This window comes from Lagopus muta, chromosome 29 (assembly GCF_023343835.1).
Source record: "Lagopus muta isolate bLagMut1 chromosome 29, bLagMut1 primary, whole genome shotgun sequence".
Taxonomy (NCBI): Eukaryota; Metazoa; Chordata; class Aves; order Galliformes; family Phasianidae; genus Lagopus; species Lagopus muta.
The window spans coordinates 1,052,940-1,073,103 of record NC_064461.1 but is presented as its reverse complement, the minus strand read 5'-3'; the positions used below and the strand labels follow the sequence as shown (position 1 = coordinate 1,073,103).

General features: G+C 59.5%; 3 protein-coding genes across 9 annotated transcripts in view; 2 read left to right on the top strand and 1 right to left on the bottom strand.

Annotated features, from left to right (window-relative positions):
- POGZ (pogo transposable element derived with ZNF domain) overlaps window positions 1–4,195 on the top strand; it is a 28,204-nt gene extending 24,009 nt beyond the window's left edge. For all 4 annotated transcript variants that reach the window (XM_048929033.1, XM_048929034.1, XM_048929032.1 and 1 more), the window contains 2 exons: window positions 704–728; window positions 843–4,195. In XM_048929033.1, the coding sequence (XP_048784990.1) occupies window positions 704–728; window positions 843–2,415 (1,598 nt within the window). In that variant the 3' untranslated portion in view covers window positions 2,416–4,195. The remainder of the gene's footprint in view (window positions 1–703; window positions 729–842) is intronic.
- A 110-nt stretch (window positions 4,196–4,305) lies between these two features.
- Window positions 4,306–6,801, bottom strand: PSMB4 (proteasome 20S subunit beta 4). The gene is made up of 7 exons (XM_048929040.1): window positions 6,640–6,801; window positions 6,229–6,435; window positions 5,655–5,801; window positions 5,398–5,479; window positions 5,188–5,304; window positions 4,758–4,846; window positions 4,306–4,426 (listed from the first exon to the last, which is right to left on the bottom strand). Exons 1-7 carry the CDS (start codon window positions 6,759–6,761, stop codon window positions 4,414–4,416), a joined length of 777 nt encoding a protein of 258 aa, XP_048784997.1. The 5' UTR covers window positions 6,762–6,801; the 3' UTR covers window positions 4,306–4,413.
- Window positions 6,802–6,881: 80 nt separating this feature from the next.
- CGN (cingulin) lies at window positions 6,882–19,977 on the top strand. Of its 4 annotated transcripts, none has more exons than XM_048929035.1 (21): window positions 6,882–7,081; window positions 11,448–12,305; window positions 12,421–12,521; window positions 12,751–12,820; window positions 12,891–12,986; window positions 13,059–13,189; window positions 13,371–13,470; window positions 13,542–13,754; window positions 14,160–14,308; window positions 14,388–14,529; window positions 14,601–14,801; window positions 15,023–15,208; window positions 15,484–15,741; window positions 16,235–16,405; window positions 16,496–16,657; window positions 17,299–17,388; window positions 18,400–18,483; window positions 18,825–18,943; window positions 19,024–19,132; window positions 19,252–19,415; window positions 19,552–19,977. In XM_048929035.1, the coding sequence occupies exons 1-21, from the start codon at window positions 7,004–7,006 to the stop codon at window positions 19,691–19,693; spliced, it is 3,624 nt and encodes a 1,207-aa protein (XP_048784992.1). In that variant the 5' UTR covers window positions 6,882–7,003; the 3' UTR covers window positions 19,694–19,977. The 4 variants fall into 4 exon arrangements, with proteins under 4 accessions (XP_048784992.1, XP_048784995.1, XP_048784996.1 ...); XM_048929038.1 differs by having other exon boundaries at window positions 7,020–7,081; window positions 11,453–12,305; XM_048929039.1 differs by lacking the exon at window positions 6,882–7,081 and adding an exon at window positions 7,107–10,931 and having other exon boundaries at window positions 11,453–12,305.
- The last annotated feature ends 187 nt before the right edge of the window (window positions 19,978–20,164 follow it).

Here is a 20,164-nt window from a genome sequence, read left to right as displayed (position 1 = left end):
TTTGGAAAAGGAGCAGAAGAGTTGGAATAATTAGTGAAAGATGTAATGCATGAGTTCCTGGAGCCCAGCTCAAACGCAGCCGTTTGTCCCAGCACTCACTGACTGCTGAGCATCAGTGAAATGCAGCTTGGGGATCTTCTGTAGTTGCTTAATGTGTCGCAATTGTTATGGAGATGAGAGCTAAGTCTCCAGTGAGGCTGTCAGCCTGAGCTCAGCCGTGCATCTTAGATCTCAGGAGATATTCCCAGGAAGGAACAATGCGGAGGGCTTCAGAGAGCTGCTCTGTTCCTTTGAGACATCATTGTACCTTTGTGACACCAAGAGGCCTGGAGCAGCTGCTGATGTTGGGCTTTGAATGGGGCCCGGAGCTGCTGCTCCAACCATTTGTTGCCATTAGTGCAATTTGCAAAACTGAAGGTCATTGCCTACAGCATCTGGCCGAAGTTGAGCTTTCCTAAGCAAATTCCCGGTGTTTATTTCTGATGGGTTTGGGTTTCCGTGGGGTTTTGGTGCTGCTAGTGGGCAGTTCTCATTGGTTTGGATGTGGGTGCAAGACCTCTTGGGGAAGGGAAGGGGTTGAATGTGCGTCAGGTTCTTGCAGCAGATGGGGATGCCTGAGCCTTATCTCTGCGAGAGCGCTGTGTGTTTGCACTGACTTCCTGCTTGTTTGCAAAGCCGCAACCGTCTTTGTCTTTTTCTGCAGGGCCTACTTGGATATCACATTCCAGGTAAACTCTTTGTGAACTCTCCTGTCATCTGTTCAGTCTGGAGGTCGGTTGCTTGTTTTCCCCCTGCGGTTTCATTTCCTTGGTTTTAAGAAGGCACTGTGTTCTCTCCCCAAGGCACATCCAGCCCCAGGACAGAAGCATGAAGAACACGTGCCCTGCCTATTCCCCCAGTAAAGCTGCTACTGTGAAAACTAAGTCCGTGTTACCCGCGAAGGATGACCTGGAGCCCGAAGTGGCACTGGCAGCCCACACCCGGCCCCTGCTCTGCCAGGAGGAAGAGTGCTTGAATATCGATGCTCAGGAAGACGAGCAGCCAATGAAGGAGGCGGAAGCTGCAAGCAGAAAGGAGCAGCTGTCGGTGAAGAAGCTGCGGGTGGTTCTGTTTGCGTTGTGCTGCAGCACCGAGCAGGCGGCCGAGCACTTCCGGAACCCGCAGCGGCGCATCAAGCGCTGGCTCCGGAGGTTCCAGGCTTTCCAAGAGGAGAACTTGGCGTCGCTGTCGGAGGGCAAATACCTGAGCTTGGAGGCCGAGGAGAAGCTGGCGGAGTGGGTGCTCACCCAGCGGGAGCAGCAGCTCCCGGTCAACGAGGAGACGCTCTTCCAGAAGGCCACGAAGCTCGGCCGCTCCCTGGAGGGCGGCTTCAAGATCTCCTACGAGTGGGCCGTGCGGTTCATGCTGCGGCACAACCTCAGCATGCACGCGCGGAGGGCGGTGGCCCACGCGCTCCCCAAAGAGGTGGAGGACAACGCCAGCTGCTTCATCGAGTTCGTGCAGCGGCAGATCCACACGCAGGACCTGCCCCTCTCCATGATCGCGGCCATCGACGAGATCTCCCTCTTCCTCGACGTGGAGGTGCTGAGCAGCGACGACAAGAAGGAGAACGCTCTGCAGACGGTGGGGACTGGCGAGCCCTGGTGCGACGTGGTCCTCACCATCCTCGCCGACGGGAGCGTTCTCCCCACGTTGGTCTTCTACAGAGGTCACGTCCAGCAGCCCGCCAACGTGCCTGAATCCATCATACTGGAAGCGAAGGAGAACGGCTACAGCGACGACGAAGTCATGGAGCTGTGGGCATCGCGAGTGTGGCAGAAGCACACCGAGTGCCAGAACAGCAAGGGCATGCTGGTGCTGGATTGCCACCGAACGCACCTCTCGGAGGAGGTACTGTCCCTGCTGAGTGCTTCCAGCACTCTCCCGGCTGTCGTGCCCGCCGGCTGCAGCTCCAAAATCCAACCCCTGGATGTTTGTATAAAAAGGACTGTGAAAAATTTCTTGCATAAAAAGTGGAAAGAGCAGGCCAAGGAGATGGCGGACTCCACGTGCGATTCGGACATCCTTCTCCAGTTGGTTTTGTGCTGGCTGGCGGAGGTGCTGGAGGTCATCAGTGACTCTCCCGAACTCGTGCAGCAGTCCTTCCTGGTGGCCAGCGTGCTGCCGGGGCCGGACGGCACGGCCAACTCGGCCACGCGCAACGCCGACATGCAGGAGGAGCTGATCGCGGCGCTGGAGGAGCAGCTGAAGTTGGGCGAGGAGCAGCAGCCGCAGGAGGCGGCGGAGGGAGAGGATCAGCCCCAGAACGAGGAGTGCGCCGACCCCGAGATCCTGCACCAGCTCTTCGAGGGGGAGAGCGAGACTGAGTCGTTTTACGGCTTCGAAGACGCCGAGTTGGATCTGATGGAAATCTGAGCACTGATCTGCGAGCTGGTGATCTGGAAAGGGTTGTTTTTTCAATAAATGTTGGATGAGACCATTACACTTCCCTGTGGATTTGTGGGTTTAGGAAATTTGTAGGCGATCACTCAGATAAATAGCCATTTATGCTGTTCATTTATAAGTTTTGTGCTTTTTTAAAGAAAAATCACTGTGTTGGTATTTTCTGAAAATATATTGTGGGTGAATATTTTTGCGTTTTCTTTACCTCACTGTATCATAGTTTTCTGTTTTTATTGTGCAGAAATGTTTTGAATTATACATTGTCAATGTGACCATTTCTAAAGAAAGGAGAACAGATGTAGCTGACGAACCGGTATATAAACCTTTTGGATGTCTTAACACAGGTTGTTTTTTTTTAACACTTGACCCGGAGCTTTAGGTTTCTGTGCTGAATTTAGGTATGAACGATTGCTTTAGCGTGTGAACCTCCTACAGTTGGCCCTTGCGAGTTGGGTTTGGTTTGCTTTTTCTTTCTTTTTAATTTTATTTTCTTTTAAAGAGTAATTCCTTGGCTTGTGAGCTGGGACGCGGGATCCGAGCACAAGCGGAACCGTTTTGCCTGCGCAACGCCGGCGATGGTTGTGGAGCCCCGGCGCTGCTGCGCGGTCGGGTCGGGTCGGTCCTCCATGGGAGCCACCGGCAGCACCGCGCTCCAAAGAGTCCCGAGAGTGCAGATGGAGGAGGGAAGCCGAGGCTGCCTTGGTCTTCCCCTGTAGATGGGAGCTAAATGTATGGACCATTAAGCGTTGATTAACGACGAGTAGTTGATAAACGTGCTTTAAGCAGTGGCATCAGACACTACGTTCCTTAGCATTAGAAATCTGATTTAACGAAACAAACTGTGACATGCACAAAAAGAAGACGTTTGTTTTTATTTTTCACTGCCAGCTTAAATTTTTCTACAATTTGCATGTTTGAGGGTTTTTTAATTGTATGTATTACGGTATAAGCGGAAGCATTTTGACATACAGAATTCGGAAGCACCTGCACCTTTCTGTTTCCATAGAGGTTTTGTGAACCTGCCCTATGACCTAAGGAAAGCAGGAGGCAGCATGTGCAGACCTGTAAATGGTTCATCTTTAAAATGTACATACGTGGAACATTTAATAAAACCAGGGAAATGGATTTATAAACACGCGTTTTTATTACGGAGAGCTGCCCAGCCGCTGGGATGCCGCCGTGCCTCAGGAGGACGTGGAGCAGAGCAGAGCTCCGAGATTGGAGCGCGGCGTAACGCCTGGGGCAGGATTCTGTCGGTGGTAGCAATGCCACCCGTAGCGTTCATAAACGGTGTGGGGCCGAGAAATTCCCACTTCCAGAGGATGTGGCACGAGCTGCACTAAGTGGGTTATTGCAACGCCCCACTGCCGGAGCAACTCGTGCTCCCGTACATTTCTCTTTAATTAGGGCAAGTGGTGAAGCAGCTGTGCATTTCACTCAGGACTCAGCACATGGGAAGTGAACAGGCATCAGCCAGGACCAGAACCAACTCAGGTCCCACAGTGAGTCCTTCAGCTGCCATCAGCGCCACCTGGGAACACAGAAACCTCCACTACAACACAGAGGGGGAAAAAGCTTTGTCACCTTTGGCAGAAATGAGCTCACGGTGTAAAAGGAGGCAGTGAAAGAGCACTTTGACCCAAGATGGTCTGATAAAGGCACGGCCAAGGGGAGGAGGACTGTAATTGTCTTCAGTGGAGCACAACGCCTACCAGAAAACGGTTCGGCAAACAAACAACAAAAGAACATTTTTGCTGCCCTTCCCCAGGAACAAAGGACTCAGCTCTCAGACACCTTCCTGCAGCACAGGCGTGTTTTGAGGAGTCAGAACCTTCAATTCTGGACACAGCACAAACACAGAGGTCATCTTAACAGGTTTATTTCATCTCCAAAAGAAACGGGAACTTCAGAAGGCGTTTTCTGATGTACATCACCCAGAAGCACGGACGCAACAAAGCAGTTCTGCAGAGATCACTCAAAGCCACTGCAAGAAGAGTGATTATAGGGTCAGGGTGTGACACAATGGGGACGTGGCCCACGCGCGCACCACCACAACCAGAGCAGAGCTTTGTGCTGAAGAGGTGCAAAGAGCAAAATCTCGGAAGGCCCATCAGCGAGAAGCTCTCTGCTGCCCAGCCATTCCCTGGCCAAGAGAGGATGTGGCTGCAGCAGGGAATCGGTGAGACCTCAACTGCAGCATAAGGGAGAGATGCTGAGCTGCAGCAGGCGCCTGTCACCCACCCGCACCTTCACCACTTTGTGCCCTTGCTTTTTGCAGACTGACAGCACACGGAGCTCTGTCGCCTGCCCATTACCTGACGAGGTGTGCGATGTCCCAGCTGGCCTCCAGGGTCAGTGGTCCCTCCACCTCCACTCCCTTCTCTGTTACAATGGCGACTTCATACTGAAGAGAAGAAACAGTAGAAGCTTTCAGTAATGTCCGACCTCCAGACTTGGATTTATGATGGGCCCTACGAAAGCCCTCATTATTCACTGCCAATAATGATCACTGAGTCCAACTCAGTGTTACGGGTCCGTCCAACTTGGGACATCTGATGATTTATGATTCATTTGCTTTAATGTGGCTCTGCATTCAGTAATGTCTGTCTTCGTCCTGCGTGGACAGTGGAGTTGGCTCACTCTGGTGAGAACCTTCCCAAAGCTACAGGATTTCAGCTCTGGGTGTCACTGTGAAGGAGATGGGAGATTAAGCACAAAGCTCTGCAGCCAACGTGCAGCACTCACTCTGTTGAAGGACCGAGCATCTCTGTAGTACAAAATCTTCATGCAGCGCTCGATCAAGTCGCGGGCTTCCTCCTTGGTCAGGCTGGGCTTCTTCTCCAAGGTTTCTCTCATCAGCGGCTGAAAAAAAGTCATCAAACCCAACAGCTCAAGTCACCCAGCACCAAGGTTGCTGCTTCAATGTGCTCCATGTTCCCACTTGTGAGCACTAACCTGCGCCAGGTACGCGCCGTACCCCGTAGCGAGCGTTGGGGCTTCGTAGGCCACACCAAGCATGTCCACGTAACCGAGGAAGCTGAAGGACAGAGCTGTGAGCATCACTGCTGCATGAGGGGAGGGCACCCAGAGCACAACTCCTAGCCAGGGGAACCCTACATCTTCCTCTTTTCGGAGAAACTCTAAGGATGTTCCCAACCAACAGAACTGGGCTGGTGGGGTCACCCCCAGTGTCTCACGTCCCTTGTCCTCACCTCTCACCGTTGTAGAACCCTCCAATAACAACAGTGTTCCACAGTGGGTTGATCTTGGACCTCCGGTTGTACATGACTCTGGTCAGCCAGGAATGAATGGCTTTGGGGCTGTAACTGTGGCCGTCTCCCAGCAGTTCCTCATCAATGCTAAAGCAGGGAGAAAAAAATCGCTCAACTCAGAGGAGCCGGGAGCCACCTGGCCAGCCACCAGCCCACCTCCAGCCGTACTGTGAGCAGGACAAGGGATCACAGAATAGAATCATAGAATCATGAAGTTTGGAAAAGACTCCAAGATCATCAGGCGCAGCCCCAACCCATCACCGCTCAGAATCATTAGGGTTGGAGAAGATCTCCAATATCACCAAATCCAACCATGAAGCCATCTGTAACCACTAAACCACATCCACCCTTCTCTTGAAAACCTCACACCAACTCCCTGTGGGCTGCCTAGAAACGGGAACTTACACCAGGAGAGGCGGCCCCAGGCCAGCAGTGAATGAAGGACAAGGAGCTGGACGATCCCAGCGAGTCCCTTCAAACTCAAGATGCGGTGCCTGGAAGCAGCAGGACTTACACCATCTGGTTGATGACCTGCGTCAGGTACTGGAAGTCAGCGTAGTCGCCGGAGGCGCCCAGCACGGTGCTGTCGTTGACCCTCAGCAGCCGGGAGATGCCGCGGAAGCGCGCGAGGGACCCGTAGGAGCCCATCATGTCCGCCGCGATGACCACGCCGCCCTCAAATTTGACGGCCAGCACCGACGTGCCCGTCACCATGGGACTCCTGCGGACCCACACGTCAGTGCCGCCCCGACCGCCCCCCCCCTCCAGCCCCAGGGCCGCCGCCCCTGCCGGTGGCCGCCGCCCCTGCCGGTGCCCCCCGCCCCCCGTGTATCCCGCAGCCCCCCGTGCTCCCATCGCCATCGCTGCCCGCACGCCCCGCACCCCGCAGCCATCCCACGCCCATCTCCGGCCCGCCCCCGCTCACAGGGTGCCGCTGTAGGGCCGCAGCCCGGCCCCGATCCCGATCCCCCCCGGGCTGTACGCTGCCCCCGGGGAGGGACCCCCGGCCCAGAACGGCGGCGGTGCGCGCGCTCCCCGGACCTCCATCTTAGTCACCGTGCCGCCGCGCTGCGCACGCGCGCCGGAAGTACGGCCTCCGCCGGCCACCGTAGTGCGAGGGGCGGGGTGGCGCCATCTTGAGGGTGGCGTGGGATGGAGAGGGTGGAGGGCGCCATGTTGGGAGTGGCGGAAGTAAGGCAGAGTTGAGCTAGACAGAGAGGGCGTGATTATGGGCGTGGTTTGTACGGCTTTGCCCCACCTTAAGGCGGGGCCTGGAGCGGAGCGGCCCAATGGGAGCGCAGGGGGCGGTGCGTGGTGGAGGTAACAGGTTGGGGCGGCGGCGGAGGTGTGCGGGGCGGTGCGGAACGGTGAGTGCGGGGCTGGGGGGGACGGGAGGTCCTGACCTCACGACGGGGCCCAGAGAGGCCGGGGCATAGGGGTCAGGGTCTGCGGGTCTTGTCCTGCTCTGTGGCACAGCATATAAGGTCTGGGGCTGTAGGGGCTGCTGCCCTTAGAGCGTGTCCTGCCCTGCATTGGAGCCTATAGGGTATGGGGCTATAGGGGTCGGGGTCTGTGCAGCCTCTTCTGGCCCGTGGCAGAACCCACGGGGGCCGGAGTCATAGGGGCTGTTGTCCTTGGAACGTGTCCTGCCCTATGATGGGGTGTTATAGGTTCTGAGTCCAGAGTTACTGGGGTCCGTGCAGCATGTCCTGCCCCATGACAGAACCCAATGGGGCTGGGGGCTGTGAGTCCCGTCCTGCTCCATGGTAGAGAATATAGGGCTGGGTTCATAGGGCTGCTGCCCTTGGAGCTTGTCCTGCCCCATGGCGGAGCCCATAGGGCTGCGCCTGCTGGTGTTGTCCTTTCTGGGTGTGCTGTGCCCTGTGGCACTGCCTATAGGGCTGGGCTGCAGGGCTGCCCTTCCTGGGCCATGCCCTTCCCCACGGCAGAGCTTATAGGGATGGAGCCCTGCAGCAGGTCACGCTGGGGCTGCATAGGGGTTGCTTGACACTACGGTCTCCATAGGGTTCCCTTACAGATCCCATAGTGGCTGACTCTGCTGGGAGATGCTGTGCCCCACAGAACTCCCCAAAAGTCCTTGTTCTGGAGTGCGATGTGCTCCACAGCGCATCCTGTAGGATGCCCCCCAGTAAAGGTTCTGCTCTGATTTGGGTCTTCCTCCTCCATCTGTAGGATCCCTCGGGGACCCCCTGTCCCCTATAGCCCCCTCCCTGCCCCTGTAGGTACTCTGCCCCTTTCATAGGAGATCTGCATTTCCTTATAGACTCTCTGGGTCCCCATGAACCTCTCTACAGGCGGTGCCGTCCTCCTCCCACAGAGCCCCACTGTGATGTTCCCACAGGCACTGCTCTGTAGGGCCCCAGAGCCCCACAGATCCCATTCCTGTCCCTTTCAGGGCTGCTCTGCTTGTAAATTCCATGCGGCCTTTGTGGCTCCGTCCTTATCTCTGCTGATAAGAGCCACGTCCCAGCCCTGCTCCTCCTACCCCAAGCACTTCTGGGACTGTGGGTCCGTTCCCTCCAGACCTTGTTAGGACCGAGATAATTGTTTCGGAGCTGCCCAAGGCTGAGCCCCATCCTGCCTCATCCCACAGTTGTTCCAGGACCTCGCGGCGTCACTGGGGCCGACCCTTCCTGGCTGCGGGCAGCGTAACGCGGCACCTCCTGCATCTTTAATGCTGCCCTACTTTGCCCGGCACTCAGCTTCGGTGGCAGAGAAATGCCAAACGTGTGCGTGGTGGGGTGCAATAGCCCACCCCGATCCGCCCCAGTACTGCTGGTGCCCATGGAGCCCTAAATGCTGCTTGGCGCTGCCTCCATCCCTGCAGTGCGGGGCAGGGCTGCCCAGCTCAGCTGTCCCTGGGGTGACCCGTCCCTGTGCTCCGTGCCCGCTGTTCCAACCCTTTGTTCGGAGCGTGTGGATTGCTCTGGGCTGGGTTTGCTCCCCACCACCCTGACCAGTCAGGCTGGTTTGGAGCGCGGCTTCCAGCTTGGATCCCATAGATAAGGATCCCATAGATAACGATTCCATAGATAGCGGGGCTTCCAGCTTGGATCCCATAGATAAGGATCCTGATCCCTTAGACATGATCCCATTTAAAGTGCTGCTTCCAGGCCCGATCCCATAGATAACAATCCCACAGAAAGCACGGCTTCCAACTTGGATCCCATAGATAAGGGATCAATGCCATAGACAGTGTGATTTCCAGCTTAGATCCCATAGATAATGATCCTACAGACAGCACGTTTTCCAGCCCTGCTCCTGTAGGCAGCAATCCCATTCAGAACGTGGCTTCCAGCCCTGACTCCATAGATGTCTATCCCATAGTACCTCCTTTTCTGGCAGTGATCCCATAGAGCGTGTGCCTTTCAGTCCCAACCCCATAGACATAGATCTGACCTCTAGGGTTGGCCATTGGGTTGGCTGTTGGGGTGGCTGTTGGGTTTGGCCACTTCTGTGGACCACGGCGTTGACCACTGGGATTGGCCATTGGGGTTGGCCGCACGTGTGGACTGTTGGGGTTTGTCGTGGGGCACTGGGTTGTGACCCACTGGCAACCATTCATTCCAGGACGGCTTTCCTCAACAACTGTTGGGTTTTAGGGCTGCGTGCCCGCTGCAGCGGGGCAGGGAGTGGGACGGGGCCATCGGTGCCCGGTTGATGATTAACCTGAGGTGACGTCCCTGGGGTGTGGGGCGGACGCGGCCCCGTGACGCGCTCCTGGTTTCGGGTTTCGGATCCTTGCGCAGCCCTGGTGTCGGTCTGGTTGCAGGCAGGGCGCTGCCAGCACGCAGAACCGTGCAGACTTTGTACCTATTGAGCAATCGGTGCTGCAGGTGGAGCAGAGCCTGTGGTGCAGAGAGCCTGAAGCGCAGGAAACGGGCGGAAAAAGCGAGATTTTTGTGCTTGGATCCCGCTGTCCCCGTTCCCGTGCCTCGGGCTGGGACGTGCGGTGCCGAGGGCTTTCTCCTCCCCTCCCGGCGCTGCCCACCCGTTGCACAACAGCTCTGTGGGCTGCGGTGCCCACAAAGGGCCCTTTGTGCTCCGTATCTGCATGAGCAGAGTTGGCCGCCTGCCACACGCGGCTGCAGGGACCCAACGGGCAGAGCTGGGTGCCATCGGGCTCTGCGGGCAAAGTGCCCCCAGGGACAACAAACGGGGTCCCCCTTTTCGTCACCCTCGTTTGCACTGCGATCCCCTCCTGGGGGCTGTGTGCTGCTGTGGGATCAGCGCTGCGTTCCCGTGTTGGAATGCAGTCTGTTCCCCTTTATCTGAGTGCTGGAGCCCAGCCAGGATGGGGCATTCCCGGGGATTAGTGCTCACCTGCTCCTGGCTCAAGCTGTGGGGCTGGACCCACTGCGTACCCATGGAGGAAAAGAATCCATCCTTACTGCTGCACCCATAGGGTGGCAGTGGGGTGGCCATGGGGATAGCATGACTGTGGGGAACCCATAGGATGGCCACAGGGAAATGGTGCCGTGGTTGACCATAGGGACACGGTGTTCATGGGAAAACCATGACTGTGGGGTGGCCATAACTTGACCATAGGGTGACCGCAGGGTGACCATGAGGACATTTGGGATCTGGTGCCGATCTCGTTCCTGTGATGCCATATGGGGACAACAAGCTCATGGCAGTGGCCCACGTCCCCATGGCTGCCCTGCTGGGTGCCAGGTGCTGCCACCTCCACCGTCTGCTCAGCGCTGGTTCCCTGCTGCGGCTGAGCTTGGCACCGACCCTCTGCCATGTGTTGGGTTTAGCAAAACCTCAGCGCTGGCACCGTGGGGTCCCTGTGGCCATTTGTCCTCTGCAGTGTGCCTGGAGATGAGGCTTTGGGGTGGGCACAGGGATGGATGTGGGGGCTGCACTGGGGTGACATCGGGACCGAAAGCTGGAAACGTGAGATTTTGGTGCCGTTCTCCCTTTCTCCCTACGTGCGGGACGTGGTGACCCCGGCTCTGTGCCACCATCCCATGGCCGTGTGCTGAGCGTGCGGTGCCCGCAGTGCCGCTCGCAGTGCAGTTATTTTGGGCAGCGCACGGAGCTGCCGGCCCCGGAGGCAGCAGTGGAGGAGCACAGCGCTGTGGGGCCGGGGCTGCCCGGGGCTCTGCTGTCTCTCTGCATCAGTCCTGCCGGAGCTCCCGGCGCTGTGGTGTCCGCGGTTTGGCGGTGACGGAGGTCGAGCGGAGGATGTTGGTGAGTGCCGGGTGTCAGCACTGCACTGGGCTGTGGGGTCGGTCCGGTCCTGTGGGATCAGAGCTGCGTGGGGCTGAGGTGCTGTGTGGGGCTGGCGGCCCACCGGTGCTTTCTGTGAGTGTTTCACTGTTGGCTTGATCTGAGGAAAGGGCTCCGTCTGTGCTGTAATCACAGTGGGATCGGGGGCTGTGCTGTGCGTGGGAGCAGTGCCACCGGGTCCACAGCAGATGGGGTCGCATCCCCGCATCTGCACTGCGGGGCCATGTCTGTCTAATGGGGCAGCATCAACCCCATGGGTCTACATCTGCCTTGTGGGACCGTGTGCGCTCTGTGATGCAGTCTCCCTGCTGTGGGTCTGTGTACACCCTATGGGGCCATGCCTGTCCCTGTGAGGCTGCATTCCCACTATGGGGCCACATCTGTCCTATGGGGCCATGTCAGCCATACGGAGCCGCATCCCCCCAGCACTGGGGAGTGCAGACTGTGGGTCCCACTGTGACTCTGCCCTCTCCCTAGAACAGCAGCACCACACCCGGCATGGAGCGCACGGCAGAGAAGCAGAGCCCGGTGGATTACGGTGTCCAGATCCGCTTCATCAATGACCTACAGGAGCCCAAGAAGGCCCCGAAGGCGCGCGCCAAGCCGGGCTCCTACGGGGTGGCCGTGCGCGTGCAGGGCATCGCGGGGCAGCCCTTCGTCGTCCTCAACAGCGGTGATAAGGGCGGAGATTCCTTCGGGGTGCAGATCAAAAGCGACGGCTCCTACCCTGCAGGGACCACCAGCCCTCGGCCCCCGGATCCGCCCCCTGAGCCGGACCTCCCTGAGAACCCCTATGTGCGCCCACAGCCTTCCCACAGCGTGTCGGATGAAGAGAACGGTGCTGCCCCGGTGCCCACCCGGCACAAACCCCGTAGCAAGATGGGAGCCGAGCTGCGCCGGACGCAGTCCCATAGCAATCTGCTGGCTGCTGCCGATGAGCCCATGGCCACCGGCTCCAGGAGCAGCAGCACGCTGAGCGTTGCCCACCCCACACACCGCAAAGGCTCCGGGATTGGGGTTGCGCCCTCCTCAGACTCGGAGAGCCCAGGGTCGCGGCACGCAGGTGGTGACATCGACACCGAGCCGCTCTCCTCGGTGAATTCGCTCATCAGTAAATTTGATGGCAAAGTGCCGCAGCGCGGCCGTGCGGCGCGGCGATCCCGTGTGGCCCCGGAGGAGAGGAAGCGCTCGCAGAGCCTGGATGCCCGCAGCTCCGTTCCTGATGGCCGCGCTGTGGGCGCCCCGTCCCCGTTGCCCACCAGGGCAGGCAGAGGTGGAACGGTGAATCGTAGCACTGAGGAGCGGCCGCAGAGCAAAGCCCAGACAGAGCTGCAGGTACAGGAGGTGTTGGGCGGTGGTGGCAGCACTCGGTGTCCCATGGCCGTGGGGTGGGAGTGGAACTCCAGTGTGGGATTGGTGCCCAGTGCTGAGATCTCCATCCCGCTGGCAGCTGAAGTCAACGCCGGATCTGCTGCGGGACCAGCAGGAGGTGGCCCAGCCCAGCAGCAGTGAGGACCCCAAAGAGCTCATCTATGGGATCCTGAAGGAGGGGTGAGCATCTCCAGACCTGGGCGTGGCTGTGCCACGTTGCAGGGCGGCTGGGAATGGCGATGCTGCGTGGTTGGGTGTCAGTGGGTTGGGAACACAGCAGTTGGTGCCACATGGTTGAGTGCCGAGGATTTGGGGAATGCAGTGAAGTGCTTGGGGTGCCCCCTCCGTCCTTGTGCCCATCCTGCTCCATCCCACACCCAACACGTTCCCTCTGCCATGGTGTCCCCAGGAGCAGGGACAGCGGCACAATGCTGAAGAGGAAGGCTGCACTGGTGCTGGAGAAGCTGCAGGAGGCGGCGGTGAGTGGGTTAAGGGCAGGGTTGAGGTTCTGGGGTGCAGGGGGTGGCATTGAGCCAGCGGTGTCCCCAGGCACCCACCAAGGGGAAGGCGTGCTCCCAGCCCCAGCACCACGCGTTGGCCCAGAGGGTGGAGGAGCTGCAGGAAAGGTTGGACGAGGAGAGCAAGGTGAGGCCGCTGGGTGGAGGTGGGTGTCCCTTGGGTAAGGCTGCCATTGTCACTGCCATCCCCCCCATGCAGCTCCGCCAGAAGCTGGAGCTGACCAAGGAGCGCAGCACCACGCGGGCGCTGGAGGAGGCACAGGAGGAGAGTGCACAGCTGCGGGCAGAGCTGGAGAAGAGAATGCAGGAGCTGCAGAGGAGCACCAAGGAGTAAGGGCTGCATGGGGTCGTGTTCCTGCAGCGCTGTGTTGGGTGGTGGGCCCTGTCCTCATCCAGTGGTGTGGAGCTCATCATCCCTTGAGCTGCGGATGTGGTCTGGATTTCCCTCTCCATCGGGGGGTCTGAGGACTCTGCTGTGTGTTGCGGGGTCTCAGGGCTGCTGTGCCCACAGGCTCAGGGAGGCGAAGGCAGCACAGACGCGAGCAGAGGAGCAGCTGAAAGCAGTGCGCACAGATATGGGCACGGAGGTGGACGCAGACGCTCTGTACAAGGTATGGCCACGTGCACCGCTCCACAACCATCCTTCACTGTGCCACCAACCACAGCGACCTCTGTGTTCCAGGAGCTGGACGAGGCCCGCGAGGAGCTGGAAGAGGCCCTGAGCTCCCGGCAGCGGTTGGAGGAGCATCTGCGGCAGCGGGAACGGGAGCTGACGGCGCTGAAAGGGGCTCTGAAGGAAGAGGTAGCCAACCATGACCGCGAGCTGGAGCGCGTGCGGCTGCAGTGCCACAGCGACATGGAGCAGCTCCGGCGCAGCGTGGAGGACATCTCGCAGGTGAGGGCTCTGTGTTTGGGACCCGAGGCTCTGTGTCCTGCCCCATCTCTCTGTGCTCCATCCTTGGAGGAGCCTAGAGCAATCGGTGTTGCCCGATGCTGAGGGGCCCCCTGCGTCCTTGGGTCACTTCCTGGGGGGCTGCTTTGTGTGGCGCTAAACCAGACAGAGCCTCAACGTTCCCAGAGCATTCCCTGGGCACAGTCTGAGCATCCTCATGGCAGAGAATGCCTAGGCAGAGCCTGAGCATCCTTGAGAGCATCCCTGGAGAACCCTGGCAGAACATCCCCGGGCAGGGTCTGAGCATCTCCAGAGCATCCGTGGAGCATCACTGGGCAGTGCACCACTGCGCAGGGGCTCAGCATCCCCCAAGGACACCCACTCCAAATGTTTCCCCCTGTTCCCCAGAACCGGGCCGACCTGGAGTCGGAGAAGCAGAAAATCGGTGTGGTGGTGCGAAACCTCCAGCGTGAACTGGAGGAGAGTGCCGAGGAAACAGGGCACTGGAGGGAGATGTTCCAGCGGAACAAGGACGAGCTGCGTGCTGCCAAGCAGGAGTGCGTCCCGGCAAATCAGGGCGTGCGCTTGGGGCTGAGTGGGTTGCCAGACCCCTCCATCCCATACTCCCATTACCAGACTGCTGCAGGTGAAGATGGAGCGGGAGGAGTTCGAGGAGGAACTGCGGGAGCTGCGGGAGCGCTTCACGGCCACGCGGGAGGAGGTGGAGAGGGCGCGGAGCAGCGCAGTTGACCCCGGAGAGGTGGAAGCGCTGCGCACGGTGCGTAGCCAAGGGGGGATCTGGGTACCGTGTGTGCTCTGTCGGGGTCTCTGAGCCCATCCCATACCCAGGAGCTGCGCCGGGTGCGGGAGGCACAGCGGGAGCTGGCGGAGGAGAAGAAGCAGCAGGAGGAGGTGGTGAGGCAGCGGGAAAAGGAGCTGCAGGCGCTGCGCAGCACTGTGCGGGATGAGGCCCAGAGCCACAGCGGAGCCATGGAGCAGTGCCACCGTGACATGGAACGGCTGCGGGAGGAGAGGGACGAGGCTGTCAGGGTGAGGGGGGGATGGGGACGGTGATGGCATTGGAGTGAAGAGGATGGAGACTGAATGAGACTGGGGTGCAATGGGGAAGGGCTCAGTGCTGTCCAGCCATGAGCCAAGGAGCAATCTCACCACACTGCTGCAATGAGGCCCCAGTTTCACACCACATCTCCTGGGCTGGACTGGTGGTCGTGGGGCCAGGTGGCCCATCCTGTTGTGTGGCTGCGTTGCAGGCGAAAGTTTCCCTGGAGGGTGAGAGGGAGGCAGCGGAGGCGGCACTACGGAAGCTGCAGGAGCAGCACGAGGAGCTGCAGAGGAAGGTGCAGGGCATGGAGACGCAGCTGAAGGACTATGAGCGCATGGGGGAAAACTGGGAGGGCTCCCAGGCACGGCTCCGTGAGAAGGTCACCAAATTAGAGGTACTGTGGCTGTGGGTCCAGGAAGGACATGGGGTTTGGGGAGATGAGGTCATATTGGGAATGCGAGGACTTGGAGGAATGGAGGTGGCACAGAGGGACAGTGGGAGCACTGGGGCACTGGGAGGTGTGGGAAATGTTGGGGAACTTTGGGACATCTGGGGGATGTTTGGGGACATGAGATCACAGCAGAAGCAGATGGCACCAGGGGGACACTGGGGATAGTGGGAATCATGGGGAGAGTGCTGTCCCCTGGTGCCATCCTCTCTCCCTCCCAGGCAGAGCGCAGACGCGCAGAAGAGTCATTGGGCGAAGCTACAGACCGTGAGCAGGAGCTGCTGCGGGCACAGCGGGCGCTGGAGATGCGTCTGGATGAGGCGCAGAGGGGGATGGCACGGCTGGCACAGGAGCAGCAGGAGCTGAGCGCGTCCCTCCAGGACGAGCAGAGGCAGAAGGAGCAGCTGAAGCGTGCCAAGAGTGAGCTGGAGGAGCAGAAGCGGCTGCTGGACCGCAGCACCGAGAAACTGAACAGAGAGGTGGGGAGCGTCTGCGCCTCAGTGCTCCGTCACCCCTCCATGGGGTGTGGGTACAGGGCAGTGGTCCTCACAGATCTCTTCCATCCCACAACCCACAGCCCCATCCCACTGGGAGGTCTCAGAGGGTGGTGGTCCTCTTGGATCTCCTCCAAGTGAAGTGTCCCATGTCTCGCTGGTCTCTGAGGTGCCCTGGCCAGGGTAGGGCAGGGTGCAGCACTGCAGGACTCTGCCCCACTCTTTGGATGTGCTCATCCCATTGGTCTGATCCTTCCCCGTTATGCTGGGATGTCCCTGTTTGTGCTCACACTCCCTAAATCCACTCTGTCCCCATCGGTCTGCATCCAGGATCACATTGTCCTTTGCTTTGGTGCACTTGCAGTGTCCCAATGCCTCCCAGCTCCCATCCCATGGGCTCCTGCCAGTGCCATGAGCAGCAGTGTCCCCCCAGCCTCATGCCTCTTTTCCCACCTGTGGTCCCATTGCTCTCCCACAGCTGGAGCAGATGACAGAGGAGTCCAACCGCTCACTGGCTGCACTCAAGGCTCAGCTGGAGGAATGCAAGGAGAAATCCCGCAAGGAGATCACCGATTCCCAAAAACAAGCCAAGGACTGCGGTGCCGAGATGGAGAAGATGCAGTTCAGTGTGGGACGGCTGCAGGACGAGGTACAGCAGGGACTGGTGGCCACAGCCTAACTGTGGCCCAGGTGGCCGTGAGGCTGCTGTCCCCACACCGCATCTCACCTCTGTCCCCAGGTCACCAGGCTGAAGCAGGCGCTGCAGGACAGCCAGGCGGAGCGGGACGGCGCGCTGCTGGAGCGGGATGTGATGCTGCAGCGCCTGCGTGGCCTCGAGGAGGAGGTGGATGCCAAGAGGCGCTCCCAGGATGATCGCTCGCGGCAGCTCAAGGCGCTGGAGGTGGGTTGGGGCACCTGGAAAATGGGCTGTTGGCACACAGAGAGTGAGGCTGTGGCACCTGCAATCTGGGGTCACAGGTAACCAAAAATCCAGGGGTGGTGGTGCCCAAAGAGTGGGTTGTTGGATCCAAAATCCTGGGGTTGGGGTAACTAAAAACCAAAGGGGTCATAGTTTCCCAAACACTGGGTCGGGGCACCCAAAATCCGGGGTCTGATTGCCTGAAAATGGGGGTTAGGCACCCAAAATATTGGGTCAGAGTGTCTAAAATGAAGGTTGGGGCACCTGAAAAATCAATGGTGCCCAAAACTTGGGGTCACAGCACCCCAAAACCAGCCCCTGGCACACAAAAGCCAATTTTTGGCACCCCAAAACCAATGGGTCTGTAGTGCCCAAAAAGCATCCAAAAAGGCACCCAAACCCACACCTCCACCTGCTCCCTGCAGTGCTGAGCACTGACAGCGAGGGGCAGAGCGTGCTCAGCCATCCTGCAGCTGCACGGGGCTGCGGTGCCGCGGGACTGCACCCGTATTTCCAGCCCTGTGCAATGAAACCCCACAAATAGTGGTGAAGAGCCCTTCTCCCACCACCCTGCTGCCATCCCGATGCTGTGGGGCTGGCACTGACCTTTCATGTGCCCGCAGGAGAAGTCCAAGCGCCTGGAGGAGGAGCTGGAGGAGGAGCGAAGCACGGCCGAGCTGCTGACCGAGCGCGTCAACCGCAGCCGTGACCAGGTGGGGCGGCCAGCGGAAATCCCGTGAGCGTGATGCAAAAACAATGCCCCAAATTATGGGGGGAGGTTGGTGTTTGTGCAGGAAGTTGGAGCTGTCAGCTCCCAATTAACCCAACTGCTCATTAGCTTCAAAGCCGGAGCTGACGCAGGAGCTGTGGCACGGGTGGTGCTGGCGTTGCCGATGGGTTGTGCGAGCTGCGGCCCCATTGCTTGCAGCTCCGTGGGGTACACAGGGGCAATCTAGCCCCCTGGGGCTGGGCTTTGGGGTGGGTTATCCCATTTTTCATCCCCAAAAGAAGCACATCTCAGCAGAGCTTGATGAGTGATGACAGTGACCAAGGCCGTGGCCAGACCTCTCAACACTGCGGTATTGGCTTGGCCAATGGATGGCCCCATCACCTGTAGGGGCTCTCCGGGCCCCAGGGGCACCTTGTGGGGCTGGGGGTTGGGGAGCGGGGTGGGTGATTTGGGTGGGTTTCCTATTTCTCATCCCCAAACAGGGCACATCCCAGCGGAGCTTTGCTCCACGTGTCCTCAATTTGTCCAAATTGAGCAATGCAGTGTGTAGGTGGCAGTGAAACTGAAGCTTGGCTCTGACAGAGTCACCGTGTGATTTTTTCGGGGCTGTTGACTTATCATTTAGACAATGCTGCACAAAATCCCATTCCCACGACTTCAAAATAGCACCCAAAGCAGTACGGTTGGCTCTGACTGAGCCCTGGGGCACTGGGTTTGATCCATTGGTGCACCAAATCCATTTTGGCCTCAAGCTCGGCTGCACCACGGTGCCCAAAGGTCCCCACTCCCAGTCCAACCAGTTCAACCCTCCAGTGGAGAATTGCAGCCTGCACACCCAGGGGCGGGAGGCGTGGCAGCTGCTTGTTAGGAATAGAAGGAGGACAGCTAATTGGGGAGGGAGCCAGCAGCCGCTCATTGGGATGTGTGACCAGTGGGAAAGAGTTGGGACCGGCGTTGCTGTGACTGAGGCTGTGGCCAACATCCCCATCCCCAGATTGACCAGCTGCGTGCTGAGCTGCTGCAGGAGCGCTCGAGCCGCCAGGACCTGGAGTGTGACAAGGTCTCACTGGAGCGCCAGGTGGGCACTGGGGACCGCATCCTTCATCCTTCCGTGCCCCGAGTGATGGGAACACAGTGGTGATGGGCACTGAACTCCATGCTGCGCCATTACGCTGCGCCCTGGGCACCTCCCCATGCCCACGTCCCTCTGCGTTGGATGATAATTGCCGCTGTATAACCATCCTTATTGCGGCCACTCCTTGGGAGAGGCTTCTGGGCTGGGATCTCCACCAGCACCGTGCCATCCTCCCCAGAGGCTGGTGTTGACTCGGTGGCTGAGGCTGGGCTTCAGCTGACCCGGTGGCCAAGGCTCGCATTGACCTGGTGCTTCTGGTGGCCTCCATGTCCCCTTCTCCCCAGAACAAGGAGCTGAAGAGCCGCCTGGCCAGCTCCGAAGGCATGCAGAAGGCGGGCGGCTCCATCTCACAGCTGGAGGCGCGCCTGGAGGAGCTGCAGGACCGGCTGCAGGCCGAGGAGAGGTAGTGGCCTCGTTGTCCCCACCGCCACCGTGGGCCAGCCGTACCATCAGGTCCTCACTGCACCCCACACCTCCCGGCAGGGAGAAGAGCGTCCTCCACTCCTCCAACCGCAAGCTGGAGCGCAAGGTGAAGGAGCTGACCATCCAGATCGACGACGAGCGGCAGCACGTCAACGACCAGAAGGACCAGGTGGGCGGTGGGCATGCGGCCACCTCTGGCCGTGGGTTGGTGGCCCTGTTGTCGCAGCACCGCGTGGTGGTGGCCCCACACCCGGGGGTTTGTGGTGATCAATGGCCACATCCCCACAGCTGAGCCTGCGTGTGAAGGCGCTGAAGCGGCAGGTGGACGAAGCCGAGGAGGAGATCGAGCGGCTGGAGGCTGCCCGCAAGAAGGCGCAGCGTGAGCTGGAGGAGCAGCAGGAGCTCAACGAGCAGCTGCAGGGCCGCATCAAGGCGCTGGAGAAGGAGGCCTGGTAGGGAGAGCCTCGCCGTGCTCCATTGCCCCATGGATGGGCCCCATGCCCTGGCCGTGCCCCACAGCCCCACCGAGGCTTGGCCCCCAGCTCCATCCCTCCGTGCTCCACACTCAGCCCCCTCCTCCTTCCCCAGGCGCAGAGCTGCCCGCGCGGCCGCCGACTCCTCGCTGCAGGAAGACGCGCTGAGTTCCGATGAGGACCTGGATGGTGCCTATGGGCCCTCCTCCATTGCCTCGCTGCTCAACGAGGCCAACCTGCAGACCAGCTCCTGCTGAGCCCCACGGAGCCCCCAGGGCTGCGGGAACTGCTCAGAGACCTCCGGCCCGCTGGGGTCGGCTGTCGGCCCTCTTCTCCTGCGTGGCTTTTTGCCCCTGGGGGACCCAGGGTTGGTGGCTGTGAGGATGGAGCCTGTGGTCCCCAGGGAATGCCACCGCCCCTCAGCTCCAATTTATTTTTATATGCAATCATCTCCCTTGTTCCTCACCGCTCTTTTCCCTCTCAAAGTGCTGTTTTCAATAAAATGGACCATGCCAACACCAGCAGAGCCCATGGCGGCGGTGCAGGACTGGGGTGCAGGGTGGGGGCATGCGGCTCCCTCCTGCCAGGCTGGGTCCTGCTCCAAGATGCATCCTCATTATCACTAATTAACGAGAATGGGAGCTGTGCCAGGTGCTAATTAGCACCATTGTGTTGATTGGCAGTGGTTACCACAGTTCCCCTCCATGGCCTCCAGCGGGCCACACTGC